Source organism: Amphibalanus amphitrite, unplaced genomic scaffold (assembly GCF_019059575.1).
Source record: "Amphibalanus amphitrite isolate SeventyFive unplaced genomic scaffold, NRLGWU_Aamphi_draft 002464F_arrow, whole genome shotgun sequence".
NCBI classification, from domain to species: domain Eukaryota; kingdom Metazoa; phylum Arthropoda; class Thecostraca; order Balanomorpha; family Balanidae; genus Amphibalanus; species Amphibalanus amphitrite.
In genome coordinates this window covers 11,370-29,880 of record NW_024883900.1, presented here as the reverse complement: position 1 = coordinate 29,880, position 18,511 = coordinate 11,370, and the positions used below count along the sequence as shown (strand labels likewise).

The window sequence follows — 18,511 nt, the reverse complement described above, 5'->3', positions numbered from 1 at the left end:
TTGGTATCTGTTTTTCAAATACCTGCAACGGAAATCACAAGTTCATACCTACATTAGGAGACAGACACGTCGCGTAGACAGCACAATCAGGGTCAACCATAGAACCGTCACGTCCATCACGTCACATCCGTCACGTACGTCACGTCACGTCACGTCTCCCGGCACGGTGTGACGTGACTCCGCTGGGGGGGGGGGGGGGGGGGGCGGACGGAAGGCCAGAGGTCACTGTCATGCCTGCCATTGACGGTCTGACATTGGTCTGTCCTAGCGGCAGCGCGCCAGCTCGACATGTTTTAGAGGTTGGATTTGTGGTGTGAGGATCTCTGTAGAGAACAGAAAGTGAACATCGCGAGTGGCGTGTATTTCGCAAAGTTCGCTGCAAAGTGACTCGTGCGAAGTGAAGTGGCTGTGACTGAAGTGAAGCACTGAGCACAATTGAGGCAGAAATTTGAACTGCTGACGATTTGGGGCTTGTATATTCATATGACGTCTTGATACACAGCCACGTTTCAGTGTCTTTCCCTTCAAACAAGTGATTTAGTTGTCGAAATTTGGAGGACATTGACTTCAAACAACAGCAACGGACATATTTGTGACGATCAACAGGGAGGGTTGATCAACTCGACCATCTTAAATTCCTTCCATTGTTTGGAATTTGTGCGAGGATGACTTCAACAGTGCTTCCGGTTGCACAAGAGAGCTAAAGCAAGAAAAGGGCGTCTCAGAAACGCAAGAGTGCCAACTCATTGAGAGACAATTGATCTAAGAAAGCTTTAGTTACACCCCGACACATATATACGGTGAAAGCAGTACAGATCAGTGACGTTCACATCACACTCAGTAACTCAGTGAAAGTACACTCAGTAACTCAGTGACCTTACGCTCGTAACTCAGTGACGGTTCCTGATCAACAACGCCGAACCCAGGCGCAATGAAGAAGTCAGCCATTTTACGGTAAGTGAATAGTGGTTTTGTCATACAGCCGCTCACACTTTTGTAGATACCTTTCCGAGAAGAAGTAGATTATGTCAATATTTGTTTAGCTCAAGTGATGCAAGGTTAGGGACTAAAGAGCAGCAGAAGTGGTAATGCAAATGATCTCAACCAATTAATTTCAACGTATAATTTTCATATCTGCGGTGAAATGTTGCCAGTTCTGGAAAAGTTTATTAAGGCAAACATTATAGCGGAATACATGAGGAACAAAATGAACGAAAATGAAGCATAACGAAAAGTGAACTTGGCAACAAGCATGCTTTGAAGAAGTCTCGAAGGTAAAAGTTGATGCTGCATTGAGCACCAATGCGCACCGGCAATACCAGTTTTATCAGTCACAGGTCTATCAAAATATTGCTTTTGCATGCCAAATCAGCGTCATTTTGCACTTGATAGTGCTTTTTAGATATATTTATAATGCATCAGTTAGAATGTGCAAAAACATATAAGTTTTACGATAAATTACAAGGAAAAAGCAATTTAGCTCCGATAATTATCGGAGCCGATAATTATTTGGCCTTTCCTGGGAATCATGATCAGTCCTCTCAAGTAATAAAAAAAACATTATTTTGTACTGTAACAGCACGGTGGTCGCTGATGGCACGTTCTCAAATGAATTATAGAGGCATTACAAAAAGAAACAAATCAATTCGTTTATTATAAATCACCAGCCGGTGGAAATGTTGAACAGAGGTGGAACAGAAATATCAGCTGCTATGGCGAATCTTGAGACATCGGCAGACCTCAGCTAAAATTGGCATCTACAGGTGCACCGGGAATTCATCTGCAACATGTCAGCAGCAAAACTTTTTGTTCGTACTGTCACTGACAGTCTTATTCCATTTTCCAGATGGCTGATTCTGGAGATGGTGGCGGCATCATTGGTAGTTTCTTCTCCCGTCATACATCGGTGCCGCACAGACCAATTCATGGACTACATAAAAAACAACGACAAGAAAAAAATACGAATATGTCTTAGCAAAAATGAGACATACAACAGGTAAGAGGAGGGAAAGAGCTGCTACGCATATTCAGCAGCGGCTCTATCTACAGGGTGTCCGGAAAGTCCTGGCGCTTTTCAACATTGTTAAGATAAATGCCTTTGGTCCATAGATACTCAACAATAGAACGAAACAATGACCAGGAACACCAAGCCACATCCTTCTGCTAAGTGCCCATTCATTGTAACCACCGTCTGTGCCGACGACGGCCTCGACGCAAGGGCGGAAACGCCTGCGGGTTTTGACGGTGCAGGACATTTCCTGTCCTCCCATGCTGTCATGATGCGAGTGTTCAGGGACTCCAGGCTGGGATGAGAGGTGGCCTAGAGCTTATTCTGCAAAACGCGTAGCATGCCTTAGTCGAGCGGGTTAAGGCTGGGATAATAAGGTGGCCTAATCTCATTTCACCACGGTGATCTGGTCCGCCGAGCTCCTCTGTCAGTTTGGTTTGGACGGCAGCGGCGTTGTTGGGGGGCGCTCCGTGCTGTTGAAGTGCGACATGACCCTTAGGGCAAGTCGCCTTGATTGTCGTGTCCAGGAACCCCTCGTGGACCAGCCTATCAGTCATTTATTTGACCTTGACGAAGATGATGGGACATTTGTGTCCATCAGACCCAAGATTTTCTTCGATTGCCGCTGAAATGCTGGTTCAGTCTCAGCAGCTTTGGCATACCGTGGTTGTAGCTGAGTGAGAATATTTTCTAAGACATTTCCGATCTGGAGTGCACCTTTGCCTGCTCAACCGTTCGCCGGGAAACGCCGCATCGCGTTGCAACTCGCGCCTCGTTCAAGCCGCACCGGGCCCCCGCGCGCGGGCTCTCAGCGACAAGGCGCATCTTCGCCCATATACCTAGCACTGAAAACGGTTTCAAGGTCATATTTACGCGACCCCTAGCTGAGCGGTGAACGAGGGGTCATATCTGCGGTGATTGGTTGAAAGTCCAATAATCACAGCGCGCGTTAGACGACGTCCAAAAGAGGCGCCAGAACTTTCCGGACACCCTGTACATATAGCCTAGGGGCCAACATATTAATTTCTTGCGAGCGATAGAAATACATCCAGGACACATATCTTTACTTGGTGTAACTAAAGCTCTAAAACGACCACGCACTCCTTCCTCATTTTATATGATCTGTAAATTATATTGACACCAAGCACAATCTGATGAAAAAATTGATGTTGTAAGTGTGGCCTTTACGGGGAAGACAATCTTACGCATCTTTCACTTTTGTTTGCAGTCTTTGCAGTGAAGAGCTATTTCTGGACAGTCAGGGGTCGAAATTCCCTGTCGAGGTGCTGATAAAATGGCGCCAGCTGTGCTCAGGTCATCCTGAGTACAACGTCACTGGCACAGTCACAATGGGTGTCGAAAGTGGGCTTCAAGATGGCCGCCGACAGTCCACCCAAGATGGCCGCCGACAGGTGATGCGTCTGGACGGTCTGACCGCCGGACGCTTACCTCCCGGCCGGTATATTGCTATGATTACTGTGACCGAGAGAGATGACAGACAGGAGGGATCTGCGCGGAAATCAGCTTCTCTAAGAGAGGAGCCTCGTGGGTCCTCTGACGCACCTGGGAGGTTCATAACCGCCGGCCGCCGGCGGAGTGAAGATACGGATTCCAAGAGGAGCCAGGGTATCACAGAACTATACACCAGTGAATTCAGTAAGCATATAAACATACAAGTGAGTTACAACATTACATAGCGTAGCGAATGACTAAAATATTTTTACATATCCGTTTCATCGATAACGAAATCCATTATGCCTATATTCAGGGTGTTATTCATCTCCTTGCTTTATGCATATCATGTTGAGCATAAGAGGACCTTAATAAGATGTGGGGTTGGTAATTCCACCGATATACTCGGACAATCTGAGGAAGAGGTACTGCCGTGATCACTTATCAAAGATATTTCAGGACTCAATGCAAGGAATTTCATATTATTGCTTCAATCTATTGTCATTGAACCTGTCATATGAGAACGAACGGTATAAGGTACCGAACTTTCTTTTCTCAAACAGGTGGGACTCCAATGCCTACATCAATTATTAAAAAAAAACTATAGATCAATGAAAATCTTGACGGATGGACAGAAAACGGCTGATCCAATGAGGAGCTTAAAACTCTTTGCCGGCAGCGCCATCGTTGTTCACATGGTCTGTTTGTAGGCTAGATAAAAGTGCCGTATCATTCTCTTTGAAATTTAAATGCTACCTTTTCACTGAAAAACATGAAAGAAGAGCAAACAAGTCATATTAACCCTATTAGTGGCAGGGGGGGTTGTTTTTATCCACCCCTCAGGTTTTTCGGGAATATCTCCGAAACCGCTGAAGCTACGATGCTGAAATTTTCTGACTTTTCCTAAAACTAAATTGGGCACATTCCCTGAAAATTTCAAGTTCATAACTTTACCAGGGGCGGCTCCAGAGCACTGGGAATTGGGGGGTCCTATTCGTGAAGCGAGTCATTTGGGCGAAGATCACGATGCTGCACTAGTTTTACGGACAGTGAATGAAAGGTATCATGTGATAACATATACAGTTATTGTGCATCCTCTTTTGACACGTTTTTGCTATAATAGGCGGATCCAGGCGTCCAAAAAGGGGGGTTATGTTTTACCTCCCAACATAGGTGCCCTGACACCGCCTATGCATGACCAATACAATTGTAGTCATTCCCTCATAAGAAAATTGTAACATAACAAGACCATTACCACCATTTTTAGAAACAGTACCAACAAAAACCTTATTTACTATACTTTTTGTGTACCCCCAATCTCAATGATCTGTATCCGCCTATGATTTTTGAAAATGCATATTTTTGGGATCCATGTGAATTCCTGGTTCATTCTCTATCGATCGGCAAAAGTTGCGTTAAGATTGGTTCAGAAACCTGGCCGTGATAAACAGTCTAAAATGTATCTGCAATTTGCCCGTTTTTACCCCCCTCTACCCCCCCTATTGACATTTTTAAATTTTTATTTTTTTAGAAATGTAGATCACGTTGAGCGAAATCGAACGCCGTTTGAATTTTGAAAATCGGCCCGTTAGATCTCGAGATATCAAGGGGGGGGGGTCGTAAACAGCCCCCCTGCCACTAATAGGGGGTAGCCAGGAGCCTGCCACTAATAGGGTTAAACTACAAAGAGACAAGTGTGAATGGATTATAGAGTGTGTATGTTGAGGTGTCTCTTAGATAGAATACAACCACTAATCGCAGTGACATAGCACTGCTAATCATTTGCAGTCATTGTTTGTCATCAGACTTCTAGCAGCTTAGTAGCACGTTGACTTTTTTGGTACGTTCCAGTTATAGGGGCATTCCATGTCAACCGGGACAGCCAAAATCGGCCACCTCTGCGATTTTGTTCAAACTTGGTATACTTATTGGCTATTGGGTGAAACCTCTGATGGTGAAAGGATTTTGTCATATGCCCTCGGGCTACAGAGATACAAGCCGCTAAACTTCTGCTTTTTGAGCAGAATTGGACGTGTATTGCAATCTTGAAAGATCTATAGCTTCAACATCTTTGAAGCTATTAATGTCAAACAAACTGAAACGTGTACATAAGGAGTTATGCTAGTAAAATTTGACAATATTTACATTTTTTGGTGATTTTGAATTTATTTTATTTTGAATTAATTTCTTAAAATGTAATTTGTGAAAAATGGGTACCCTTCGATTTTGCTCAAATTTAGATATTGTCTTCCACTAGACGTAAGGCACACGTGCTGAGAAAATTAGAGTGGGCCAACGATAACTTTGGATGATATAGCAACAAGTAGTGCAACGTAGCACGGGCGGTGGAAGGGGCCGATTTCGCTAACTCCACCTGTTTATCGCCAATAACTCACGCCATAATTATCATATTAACGTCAAACTTTAAGTATCCGTCCAGAATCGAATTGCAAATTCTCCCGTGCAAGAAATAGGTAAATCGGTCCACAATTTTTCTAGTAATAGCGATGTAAAGTCAAACATTCCTGCCGGAGCGGCTCGGCGGCCGGCGCCGGCCGTTGCCGCCTGAATGGTAGACTGTGCCGGCGCGGGACGGGTCAATCTTTGCACCGCGCTTCTTACCGCTGATTATGATCGATTCGTGTCAAATTTTGTGTGAAGGCTTAAATATTTACAGGCAATCTAATGTTCAAATAAATACGAAAATCAACTGGTAAAATTAAATTTTTAGGGTGCAAACACAATATGTGACTAGGACGTTTCCCGCGTCGGCCGATCCCCGCCTATGCAGGCGACATCTTACTCTTAGCAAGCCACTAACTGCCAAATTTATGGTAAGATTAACTAGGGATTCTCATAACACTACAAATGTCGTATAAAGGAAGAAATAGGAAAATCGGCCAGTCTCTCTTAGAGCTATGGGCGTATAAACGCAAAATAGTCACTATAGCAAATTTGATCACGTTTAACCTCATTTGATCTTGAATATATTGATCTAGGGCCATGAAATTGGCACACAATAAAGTTCCCCACCGCCCCAACTACATTTCAAATTCCGTTTTTATACCTTTTTTGGCTAAACCGGGCTTTTCTCCTCTAGCGCTGGGAGAGTCAGGCGTATTTTCTTTTTGCAACCAAAGAGAGGCGCTGCCCGGAGAATGTCCTAGTTCATCATTAAAAAACTGGCTTACGATGACCAGCTATCTTCGTGGCTTAGTAGTAAGTGTGCCGAGTGTATCCACCTCGAAATCTAAAGGTCGCTGGCTCGCAGCGGGTCAGCCTGAAGTGTTAAATACGCATTTGTTTTTTCATGTAGCATCTGGCCAGCCGGCAACTGTCGTGAGGGCTAATGTTCGTATCTAGGTAGCATTTGGCCAGTCGGCAACTGCCGTGAGGGCTGTACATATTTACGCTTGTTAGATTAGGTCAGGTCACGTCAGGTCAGGTTAGGTTTGCTTTGGTTTGGGGTAGAAAGAAGCATCTCCGGGTAGCGCCTCTCCTTGGTTGCTAAAACGAAACACGCGAGTGCCAGACATTACGAAGTCCAAAAGACAGTTACGTAGTCGTCGGCCCATTCTGGATTTTTTTATATGATGTAGCTAATGTATAGGATAATAAAATATGTAAAAATGAGCAAAATCGAAGGGTACCCATTTTTCAGAAAATCAAAATTTATTTTTTGAACTTTAATTAAGTTCACTAATTAGTTAATTACGTCAATATTGTTATCCTCAAATTAAAGCCTGACCTATTCCCTCCATTTCACACTTTGTCTCGTGGTGATATGTCTAAAACTTCTATGGTTATGACGCTTTAAAGATGATAATGTGCCTTGCCTAAGTCAATGTTTGATGACGTGTATCTCGGAAACGTGACGTCATATCTTCATAAAAATATGTCTCCTTTCTTTTCACATATAGATGAGCAGTTTCACAAAGTTTCGCAAAAATCGGAGGAGGTGAGGTTCAAAATGATCATTTTTTGTCCCACTTGACGTGGAATGCCCCTATAGTGCTATATACCGGCCACCGGGCTTCGGTAAAAGCATTGGTTAGCTCGGGCTTACAGCGAAAGCCGATCTTTCAGAAATTTAATCCACATCATGCGTGCATTTTGCTCAGATTGATATAATTAACTAACAGTGACTGACGTTTCTCTCACAGGCACAGCAGTGTTTCAAACAATATTATTTCCAGCGATTGGAGAGGATATTTTCCAATTGCAACCATTTCTGCCTGCCAAATTACTGTCTATTGTAACTCAGGTTTACGTCTGATTTTACTTTGGTTTTGTAAAAATAATACCGTTTCAATTCACTATTATGCGTAGAAAACCGACAATCGCTAAATTCGCTATCGCAATATTAGGCTTATTCGGTAATGTAATTTGCCATGAAAACGAAATGGACCGATCCAATGCATGTGGTAAAGGCCTTGTAGACCTGACCATTCGCAATGGAGCACCTCTGAATGCATTGGATTATAACTTAACCCTATTCCTGGCGGGCTCCGCCGGGACAAGAAACTGGCGGGGGGGGGGCCGATTCGGCCCCCCCTTCAGATCTAAAAAACTACACATCGCAGCGACAAACGGCGAACGGCGTTTGATAGGTCGTTTAAAGATCTACAACTTTTACATAAACATTTTCAGGTCAGGTCAATATTGAGGTCACCAGAGGTCATCAACGATAAAATGTTTTGGAATTAGTTACCTATATAACTTTTAAACTAAGAAACATAGAGACATAAAACCAATACATTTTTTGTTGCTCTCGCCGAGGCGATGCGAAATAAGTATGTGATGACCTTCACAGGTCAATTTAAAATTTGACCTGAGGTCAAGGTCAGGTCATTCATCAATGAGGTTGTGGGGTATGGTCATGCTGCATACCAAACGACGCGCCTTGACCAGGCGAGCAGTTTGGTACCAATTACAAGTCTTTAGCACCATCATGTCGTGATTTATTGACAGAAAAACGATTTATGACGTCACATGACCTCAGATGACCTTTGCCGGTGCCCCTGTCAATTAGCGGCACCAGGATCATCACCGATGAGATAATCTTCCATAATACTGAAAGAACAGGGTGGTTTTGACTCGTTTACACGAAGCAGGAGGCGTTTCAATATTTTCCCATAGGCTTGCATTGTAAAGGTCACGAGTCTGGCCTGACCTCAGGTCACAGATATGAAAATTCTGAGATATACAAATTGCACATATTGGTACCCTAACTAAAGCCTGAAGAGAAGAAATTGATCGGTCAAAAACTCTAGCTCTGGCGTGATTGCAAACTTTTCTGAGGTAGGGTCACCAAACCGCCTCTGGTGACCTGACCTGAGGTCCGATCAACTCAAAATTTTGTTGCAGAAATGTTGCGTAAAAGCCTTTTAGAAAAAGTCAGAAAATTTGAGCTTCCTAGCTCAAAGCGTTTGGGAGATATAACCAAAAAACCTCAGGGGGGGGGGGGCTCCTGAGGCCCCCCCCGCCAGGAATAGGGTTAAGAAGCCTTCAGTTGAGAACTTGATTCATGCACAACGTTTGGACAGCTTCCATTGTGCACAGACCTCTGCACATCGAGAGACCTCCTTATACCTGCATACTGTATAATGCTCAGTATATGTACATAGGTCCATTTGAGAACATTATTGTTTGTTTCAATGATATGTGCCGTGGGTGGGGTTGGATAATAGGTATTCTTTATAAAAAAAAGCAAATTGAAGAGTCTATATTTGCTTTTTGTAACACCAGTCACATGAAATGTTAATTTCTGCTGATTGCGTGAAACATTTTTATTTGCCTGAAGGATTGTCATACAACATTACAACCCGTCCTTTTCAGCTAAAGGCCTTGAGAATGCATGCCCAGTGACAAATATCAACATGGATGCCTGTTTTGAGCAGGGATTCAAAAACGCGCGGCTGAAATTTGAGAACAGTAAGTAGACAATGCATTAACGATTAAAACATATTCTGTGTGTACTTCATGTGACGATACGAAGCGCAGAAAAAAAAAAACACATCCAAGGCTTAGCAATCATTTTGCGTAACGAACTTCAGCTACTGCCATTCAAAAATCGTTTAGCTTGAGGATAGATTCAAGTAAGGCGGACTATCGAATTCGCACTTTTTCAGAAACTGTGAGCAATTTCACGTATCATCTAAATTACCTCATGTTGCGTTTTAGCAACAGGCCAACAATCAACAAAATACATAAATATATCATTTCCCTTATCACTTTCGGATAGCCTACATCAACCTCCATTCACCATTCCATTTCGTTTCACATTGTTTCCGCTGTGTCGTTCCAGTGGACCCGCTGCAGTTCAACACCACTCTAAATGGAGGCTCCCGGGCCGTCGCCTGGGAGGTCGATGGGAATGTAAGCATCGCTGGAATTTCAAACTACACAGTGAAAATATCAAAGTAAGTGATTCTCGCCGCACATGCACTCTGTCCGTCGTACAAACACAGCAATGTCTTCAGCAATGTACCTACGAGTATGTCAAAATTTGATCATGTTTGAGGATGCGATATGCATTATGCATGTAATTGGCTATTGTGTATTCCTATAGGTATAGATGGTATCAAACAGCATTGTTCGTTGCTGTTTTGAGTTTTCGTTTTTGATTTTTTTTTTTTCGTGCGAGCATGACACGAAAAAGATTAACCCGCGCCCAGATGGGGTCTGCCGAGCAACGCGGTCTGATGGGGGAGCCATTTTGGCCCCCCCCCTCAGATCTCGAGAACCACGCAACATAGCGACAAGCGGTAAACGGTGTTGGATAGCCCCAACGGGGAACTACCTTGTGACCCAATTTCATTGACCTCGGTCAAACCGATGACGTCACAGGTCAGGTCAAAGGTTGAATTTTCACCGTTTACAGGCATTTCAAGAAATGCGTTGTAAAATCGAGTAAAATGCATTTCATTGAAAATCATCGATGGGGAAATGTTCTTTAAACACATATTTTGCTATTTGAGGTCACTGATACCAGGTCAGTTCACAGAGGTAAGGTCACTGGGGGGTCACAATATGAAAGTGTCGTGTGATACATGTTTTATGGTCCATTTTACATGACAAATGCGATTATGTGGGTCAGACAGACTTTAGGGCCAGCTTAGGTCACGTTTTGGTCAAGGTCAGGTCAAGGTCAGGTCAAGGTCAGGTCAAGGTCAGGTCAAATTAGGTCAAATTTCAAAGTTGATATTTTTGCATAAAATGGGTATCGATTAGATGCCACTCGTCACGGGGAGTGCAATGGTGGTCTCCGTTTTGCGCTACGAGGTCTAGAATTGCTAAAAATTGAGTTCAAAAATTTGACGTCATCAATTTTTAACAGTTTTTTCGCCATAACTTGGCCAAAAAAGAGGTATCGATCTAAAATTGGGTATGTATATCGAAGAATGCAGGGACTATCATATATATTCCATTTTTTCGAAATTCGGAAAAAATTTGGAATTTTTTTGAGTTTTTCTAAAAAAATCAATTTTTTATTTTTGGGGGTCAAAATTCCAAAATTTCGAGAATCCGAGATAGCAGTTTTGTAGCGCCGTTTTTCTCTACACAACCACATAAAGAACTTTAAAATTGCTTGTTAACTGTAGAATTGGTGAGCGTTTCAAGATGTCATGTTTTTTTGCTCATTTTTACTCGAACATGACCTCAGTTTGACCTTAATAACTCCTGACTTGAGGTGACCTGTGACTTGAAATTTTGTGTGAAGGTGTCAAATTGATGCCTGGTAAGGTACCCAAAATTTGGCGGCGCTACGCGCCGCCGTTTTTTCGCTATTTAAGAAAAACCACAGGGGGGGGGGCGAAAATGGCCCCCCCATCAGGGCGCGGGTTAAAAGGAAGTTGTAACATAATGCTTTGCATTATCTCTCCCATCTCTACATTCACCGGGCTCGAATTACTGACTCGAATAATTACACTTTCAAGTGCAGCTATAGCAGGCATCATCTGTCCGGACCAGAAGCCGGAGGAAACTGAAAGTACATTTAGGGTATTTCGTGCGTATGAGCATGAGCCAGAAGACTTTCTGTAATAAACGTACACGTAAGGTCAATGGGGAGCATTGTCATCCTTGCAATAATTGGCACAAAAAATAGTTGCCATCTTGCGAGAGAAGTTGAACGAATATTAATGGTAGGTATGTGACATGTCTTTGATGTTCTGTTTTATAAATGTTTTAATAATTTGTCACGCCCTCATCATTCTAATAACAAGAGTTGTACAACCAGTTTGCAAACACAGCAAGCTGTACGGTTTCAACTTGTTTTTTATTTCCTGGTTCGTATCTGTTTATTTTTTTTTCTAAGTTTTAGTCACTTACTAAGTTAATTAACGCCAGTCACCTTGCTTATTAACAGACGTCACATTATGCCCCAACTGCTTAATTCAGTGGCGTTTGCTGTTTTACTGCACATTTCGAGGAATTGGAAAATACGGCATATATTTCTGCAGCTCGAAGCGTCCGCCGTGAGGAAAAGGCCATCTCTTCCAACTCGACTCCTGGCCCTTATAATGACAAGTCTCTATCGTGTCTTATCAGTGATTTTGAAAAGAACTGTTGTGGGCCCTGGTGACATTACAGGGCTGAACTCCGTCGCAATTGTTTCAATGCAATGTAGTGCACATTTGCACATCAATGCACGATAACCCTGGTGGGCTGTAGTATACCACCTTTTTAGGCATTATGCTGCTTCTTTGAATGTTAAAATATACTTTGATCTAACCTTGATCACAAATCTGACAGGTGTAACCAAAGGCGGCTTGACACATCGTTCAAAGTGCCGAAAAATGGACGGGTCTTTGAACAGCATCTTTGTCCTAACGCCACCACAGGACCCATTCACAATTTGCATCAAAAGTCTCTTTTGATGCACTTTTTGAAGCCTCAGTACGCACATTTTTGTTCTGACATAACATTTCCATTTCATACGGATGGAAATTTTATGCGTTTATGTTAGCGCTGACGCTTATTATGAGTTCAGTGAGCACTGCTAAATTCTCCAGCCTCCGCCTACTTCACTACGCTATAGGCCTACGCACGTAAGTTACGCACGAGTTGACGTCCGCAAGTTTCCTACGAATTTCAGGATCTAACGCTGATGCAACCAGTTCTGGGAATAGGTTACTAGGGACGGCTTAAAATATTCGACTGTAGACATACATTGGCCAATCATAGAGGCCACGGGGGTAATGATCATTATATGGCAATAGACTGCTCAGACCTACTACATAATTGAACATTTCTGCTGCCACTTCGACCACTTGTTGCACGCCGATCTCAATGCGCCCGTGCCTCGGCTACCAAAACTGACTTTGTAATAAGTGAATGAGGACTTTACTCCACAAGAAATCGTTCGGGTCGGAGCTTTCGAATTGTATTTACAAAACTTCGTCAGCGAGTCGTAATCGGGCTCGGGGGGTATCGGTCGCAAAATGAAAATAATTTTTGGTCAATTTTGCGACCGATACCCCCCTAACCCGATTACGACTCACCGACGAAGTTTTGTAAATACAATTCGAAAGCTCCGACCCGAACGATTTCTTGTGGAGTAAAGTCATCATTCACTTATTACATCAACAAACTCCACATCATATCCTCAAGAAAACTGACTTTAATCGCACCGTTTAGTAGATCTAACGAAAATAAAACTACGCTACAACATTCAGTGACTATAAGCAGCGGCCCAATCGGGCAGAAAAGTCGCTGACTTACGCTTTGGACCACGATACGAGTCACGTCAGTTCTCCCAGCGCTCCGCACTCAACGCTCAATGTTGAAGGCCAACAAAGAGAAGTCAAGTCAAACACTCAATGTTTAACTTGAGCGCTGCATCGGAAGACCTGTATGGCTGCGGCAGGTGATGCAAGGCCATATAAAGCTGATGTGTATGACGCTCATACACGCTCGCTTGATGGTTGTTTGTTATACAGTGTTATCTACGACTGCGTCAGCAGACCCAAATACTTAGCAAGCATGTGTAGTTCCCTGGCAAAATGCTTCACGGCATTTCATTGTCAGACAAATGGACAGTGCTTTTATACGCTTTCCTTTTGTCTAAGCCAGTAAGCCTTTTTCATTTGCAGCTGTCGTTACAAAAGTGCAAATTGATAAAAGTAAAGCAATATGTAAAATAAACCACGAACAATTCGGTTCTATCACAAAACGCATGCAGCCCTAGAACGGTATACGATCCATAGCTCTAGCGTCGTTGGCTATTTCCGACCTGCTAGATTGCGTCTCCTTGGGGATCAGCCGAAATAACGTTCATCTCACCTCTAAGACCCAAGGCCCCTAGGGTCTAAATTCATCTGACCCCAGGCTTCTCCTTAATCCCAAGACACGCATAACCTCAACCTGACCCTTTCATGGCCCAAGAGATCAAGGCTCAAACACATCACTCCTTGCATACTTTTTTACCTTTCGTGCCCCTATAACGCATATTTTCGTTTTCCACCTCTGACCTTCTAGGGTACGATAATCTCCAGAGAACCTAATTCCGATAACTATTGGGGGATTATCTATCCACAGACAGAACACCTTATTGAGGCAATTTCATTCAACTGACCCCTGCACCATGTCGTTCCCCAGAGCAGAGAGTTCGGATGACCCGCACCAGAACCGACCTCTGACGATCACGACGGCCTGGGTGGCGCCTCTCTGGAGGATCGAGCTCGGACTTACCTATCACCTGACCGTCATACCAGACGTCATCGTCATTAAAATGGCCGCCAAAGTGGCGATGGCGTTGCGTGAGTGAGCGGGAATAGGCGGCTTTGGGTTACGGGGAGGATTGGGTTTTGTTACGGCGGTTTGGGTTACAGAGACAGAGAGTAATTTACTGAAACCAGTGGAAACCTGTTACAGCCTGTTACTGGTGCGAGGAAACCTGAGGAGTTCGCCATTTCATGTTCCACCTAAATAGAATGTACCAAAAAAACTTCGGTAACGAAAAGTTTGCAATGCGTGTAGCAGACCTTTGTACATACATGCCTCACAATCTGACCTATTGTGTTGCCTGATCCTCAGCTGACGTGGAGGTGCTAAACAGTCTGGACGTGTGGGGCCAGCAGCAGCCGGACCAGGGCCTGGTGCGGTTCTACACAGAGGACAAAAACTTCCGCATCAAATTCGACGTCGACACTGCAAAGATTGACGTCACTATACATAAAATACCGACACTTGCACACTGTGAGTCAATTTGAGAACATAAAGATCCAAAATCGAATTCTATATTCAGAAATAATCCATCCGCATTGTTGCACAGTGCACACTCTAGTCTGTCCTGACGGTCAGACCATACTATTTAAGAAAAACGATACTAAACACCGATTTGGGACCCAATCAGATTACAGATTCACAACTGTATGTTCAAGGCAAAACACTTTGTTATTTATGCACATCTTATGCCAATAAATATTTTGGTAGCACAGCCAGCCATGCTTAAAAACTATGACCCCAGTGATATTGCAACATAAAATGCTAATGCCGTCAATTATTCAAATTTGCAGTTGATGCTCTAAACGAGCTGGTGCGTCTCCACTTCAAGCATGTAGCGCTGGACACGATATGGCCGAATATAGAGCAGAAGCTGGGGACCGTGTTCAAGGAGGTTGTCAACGGGTGAGTGAAAATAACAACAAAATCGTATCTGTTGTATAGCGTCATCAACAATCAACATGCTTAGTTATTCGTCATGATAATATGTTTGAAGTGTATGGCTGCGCCTATTTTTGGGAATGCTACCTGTTACCTGTTGTTGCCTTTTCACAAAAGAAAAATACACGGTCAACAATAGCATTAAAAATAGGCCCAAAGAAACTTGCATTCCAGTAGAAAACTGCTATTTTTTAACGCATATATAAATGCATTCTATCCAAAACAATATCATCTCATTAATAACTACTTATGTACTTAGGAGTACTAAGGTATAGCGATGGAATATGCATTCGCCAAGAGATATGCCTGCTGCGGTCCTTTTGACAGATCGCCCAGTAATTCTGCGCTGTAAGTGCATTTCAGGGGGCCAATAAACGCGTACAGCTGATGGTTTTCCTCTCCCCAGTGGCGTGGTACCTGATGTAATCAAATTTCTGCTGACGCGAGGAGCACCATCAGCAAGACAACAGACTGCGCCGAGGAAGCCCTGATAGCAGTATCAGCAGCTGGAAATAGCAGTAGCACAGAGCCATGGTGGAATGTTGTCTCCATGGAAACGTGTCTGACGCAGGGACACTTCGCTGTGATGCTGTGAAATATGTATGTACGTTTAATTCGTTTTTGTTGGATTAGTCGTTATATGCATGAGTATTGAGTACTTCAGTAGCGATGCCTATAAACATTCAACATGCAACAATCCTTGGCTGGTAAATCGTACTAATGCGTGCCCTTAGGTGGTGACCGTTAGCTATCGTTATAATTGTAAACGTGCCTTCATGCATCAGATACCTAACTTTTAAACATTTAGTCACAACAGTGAAAGATTACGGATTATAGAGCTTCGCACATGTTAATATGTTCAGTCACAAAATGCGTATCGTGAGCTGGAAAAAACATCCGATCAGGCTCAGAACATTAACAATAAAACTGACTGGAGAAGAAAACGGTATATCATCATGAAAAGAGTTGCTGACGAATATAACTCCGTGCTGCATGGAAATTATATGCAGACCGGGGGTTGCGGATGTTTAACACTGAAGATGTCATAGTACTACATACTTATACATGTTAGCTGGATGTTCCATGTTACATCCTGACATTAAAGGGACCCTCCCACCTTAACATTAGTTTTGAGTTGAGATAGCCAAGTTTGCGGCCAGGCTCAGAAACCACCATTTATCCTGGTCGCAACCCCCGCAGCTGTATGGTGTTCAAGAAATTTCTTCCCTTTACTTGCAGGGTGGGACCAGCGTGGTCCCTATCTCTTAACCATTACGGGAATCTGATGACGTCATCAGGCTTTCGAACGTCCGTTAAATGTTTGACTAAAACGTTTTGTAGCACGCGGTGGTATATGCTGCTTTGCGCGCAACAAATGCCGCACTTTCAAATAAAGTCGCTAGGAACAGCGGAGATCCTAAAAAGTAAACAAAAGTAAAAGTCTAATATCTTGAAAACCGGTGAATATTTTTAACGATGAAATTTGGTAGATGTTCGTTTTTGCTCTTTCTGAACCGAGCAACATCACTTTCATGCCAATTCATTAACTTTTTTGAAGGTGGGAGGGTCCCTTTAACCCTGCGAAATAAACGCTTGATGCTGAATGCTGATGCGTATGATTAATTTACATGGTCTGGTTCATGGTTAGGGGGACATATTATGGTTTCATATACTTCACACATGTGTTCACACACTGATCAGCAAATGGTCTGGCAGACATTGGTTGAGGTGTATGTCAGTCCTTTGATGTTTTTGACTTTGATCCATGCTGAGGGTTTGCACCCGAAGCTAAAATCAAGCTAGTGTGAATCCCTCAGCTTTTATCCCACGTATTTCATGACGAGCGATACAATGGAATGTTGCGTGATTTTAGATAGCCTTAAAATAGAGCCCAGACGGTGCAGCTATGAGCTACACGAGTCTCAGTAATACCAACACCGACGTCTGTGACCTTTCAGATCCGTGCCCTGAAGTGTCACAGGAATAAATGTGACCAGTGACCTGTATACGATATAGCCCCTTATCCAGTGACCTCTGAATACCTTATACGGTGGATAAGACAAGCACTTGGGCTGCCTTCTATTCCAGGATTCTATACAACCGCGATGCGTTTGCAAGCCTTCAGTGAGATAAGGTCTGGCAAGACGAACAGGAAGACGGCTCGTGATGACTGATTACATGAAAAATCCCATGTTTAGGCCCAATTTCATTATTGGAAAACGAAATAGTTTTTACTTTACCTTGCATAAAACTCCTTCGTCATTCGGTTTGCATGCTTCTTTGTTACGGTTAAGACTTAAGATCACATGCTCAAAGAATGTCAGAATCTATAAAACATATTTTTATTATATGTGACATTTTTTTCGCAATCTTCCCCGTATCTTTTCACTACAGTTCTCTTGAACCGACGTTTCACATCACTGAAATGACTTGGCCACCGGCCAGCAATGAATTTAACTCCGTAACTATAAAGTCTTATGGCGAGCCATTACTGAGCATATCAACTGAATCAAATCACAGGTTTCCAGGAAAATTCGCAGGAAACTAGACTGAGCTTCTTCACACTGCCGGCAGGGCTTCGAATTCCGTCGTTAGCTGGCGCACGAATTCAGGCTACCGGGTGTACGCACAGCATCTTAATTTCCAATCAGGGCGCGGGGAAGACCCTGATATCTCGGACAATACACGGCAGTGTCTCTCCCTCTCTCTCTCTCTCTCTCTCTCTCTCTCTCCCTCCCTCTCTCTCTCTCTCTCTCTCTCTCTCTCTCTCTCTCTCTCTCTCTCTCTCTCTCTCTCTCTCTCTCGCCACAGCAACAACGACGCCGACGACGACCACGACGGTTCGACGACTCGGAGTAGCGTGGTCGTCGGCGCCGACGATAAATGGTGATGCGGGCGGCCCCACGTCGAGGATTGACGGTGGCTCAGTCGGTCAGCGTCGGCCGTGACGGTAAGAGGGGCTACGACCGACGAGAAACGGTGTAAACCTCTCAGGAAGAGTGCAGTGGTCGGACGAAGCGGTAAGAAGGGTTCGATGAACGAGGCGACACCTATCGAGGGAGCTTATAACCTGTCGGCTAGGCGGGGTGTTCATGAATGGCAGAGGAAACGGGTGGACAGATGTTTGTGGTAGAATGCAGCAGCTGTCAGCTTGTTTAGAGAGCCGTCCGATTCTGGTCAATCTATAAATAGCTTGGGAGGTTTTGGAATCTCTTTCGTACATCGGTTTAGGCAATGTTTCAATATCTTGTTCAAAACCGACACATTAGGTAACAGTCCACATTATCCAGCGCCCCACTGAGGTATTTCTATAACGCGCCCCTCGGAGGGGCTGGGGGTATTCATACCCCCTTCTAGCTCCGGAAGTACTACACCGATTGT

At 43.7% G+C, this 18,511-nt stretch overlaps 1 protein-coding gene across 1 annotated transcript; it reads left to right on the top strand.

Moving 5' to 3' along the window:
• Positions 1-224: 224 nt before the first annotated feature.
• On the top strand, positions 225-16,074 carry LOC122377027. Its single transcript, XM_043356996.1, has 9 exons — positions 225-954; positions 1,847-1,996; positions 3,237-3,664; positions 9,299-9,394; positions 9,768-9,882; positions 14,063-14,223; positions 14,501-14,662; positions 14,983-15,094; positions 15,537-16,074. Exons 1-9 carry the CDS (start codon positions 932-934, stop codon positions 15,619-15,621), a joined length of 1,332 nt encoding a protein of 443 aa, XP_043212931.1. The 5' UTR covers positions 225-931; the 3' UTR covers positions 15,622-16,074.
• The last annotated feature ends 2,437 nt before the right edge of the window (positions 16,075-18,511 follow it).

What these genes read in the sequence shown, in the direction of transcription:
- LOC122377027 (XM_043356996.1), top strand. Translation starts at nt 932, where the DNA reads ATGAAGAAGTCAGCCATTTTACG. An exon ending in ACTATACACCAGTGAATTCA is followed by an intron (nt 3,665 to 9,298) that starts GTAAGCATATAA and finishes CGTCCTTTTCAG; the next exon opens with CTAAAGGCCTTGAGAATGCA. An exon ending in GCGGCTGAAATTTGAGAACA is followed by an intron (nt 9,395 to 9,767) that starts GTAAGTAGACAA and finishes GTGTCGTTCCAG; the next exon opens with TGGACCCGCTGCAGTTCAAC.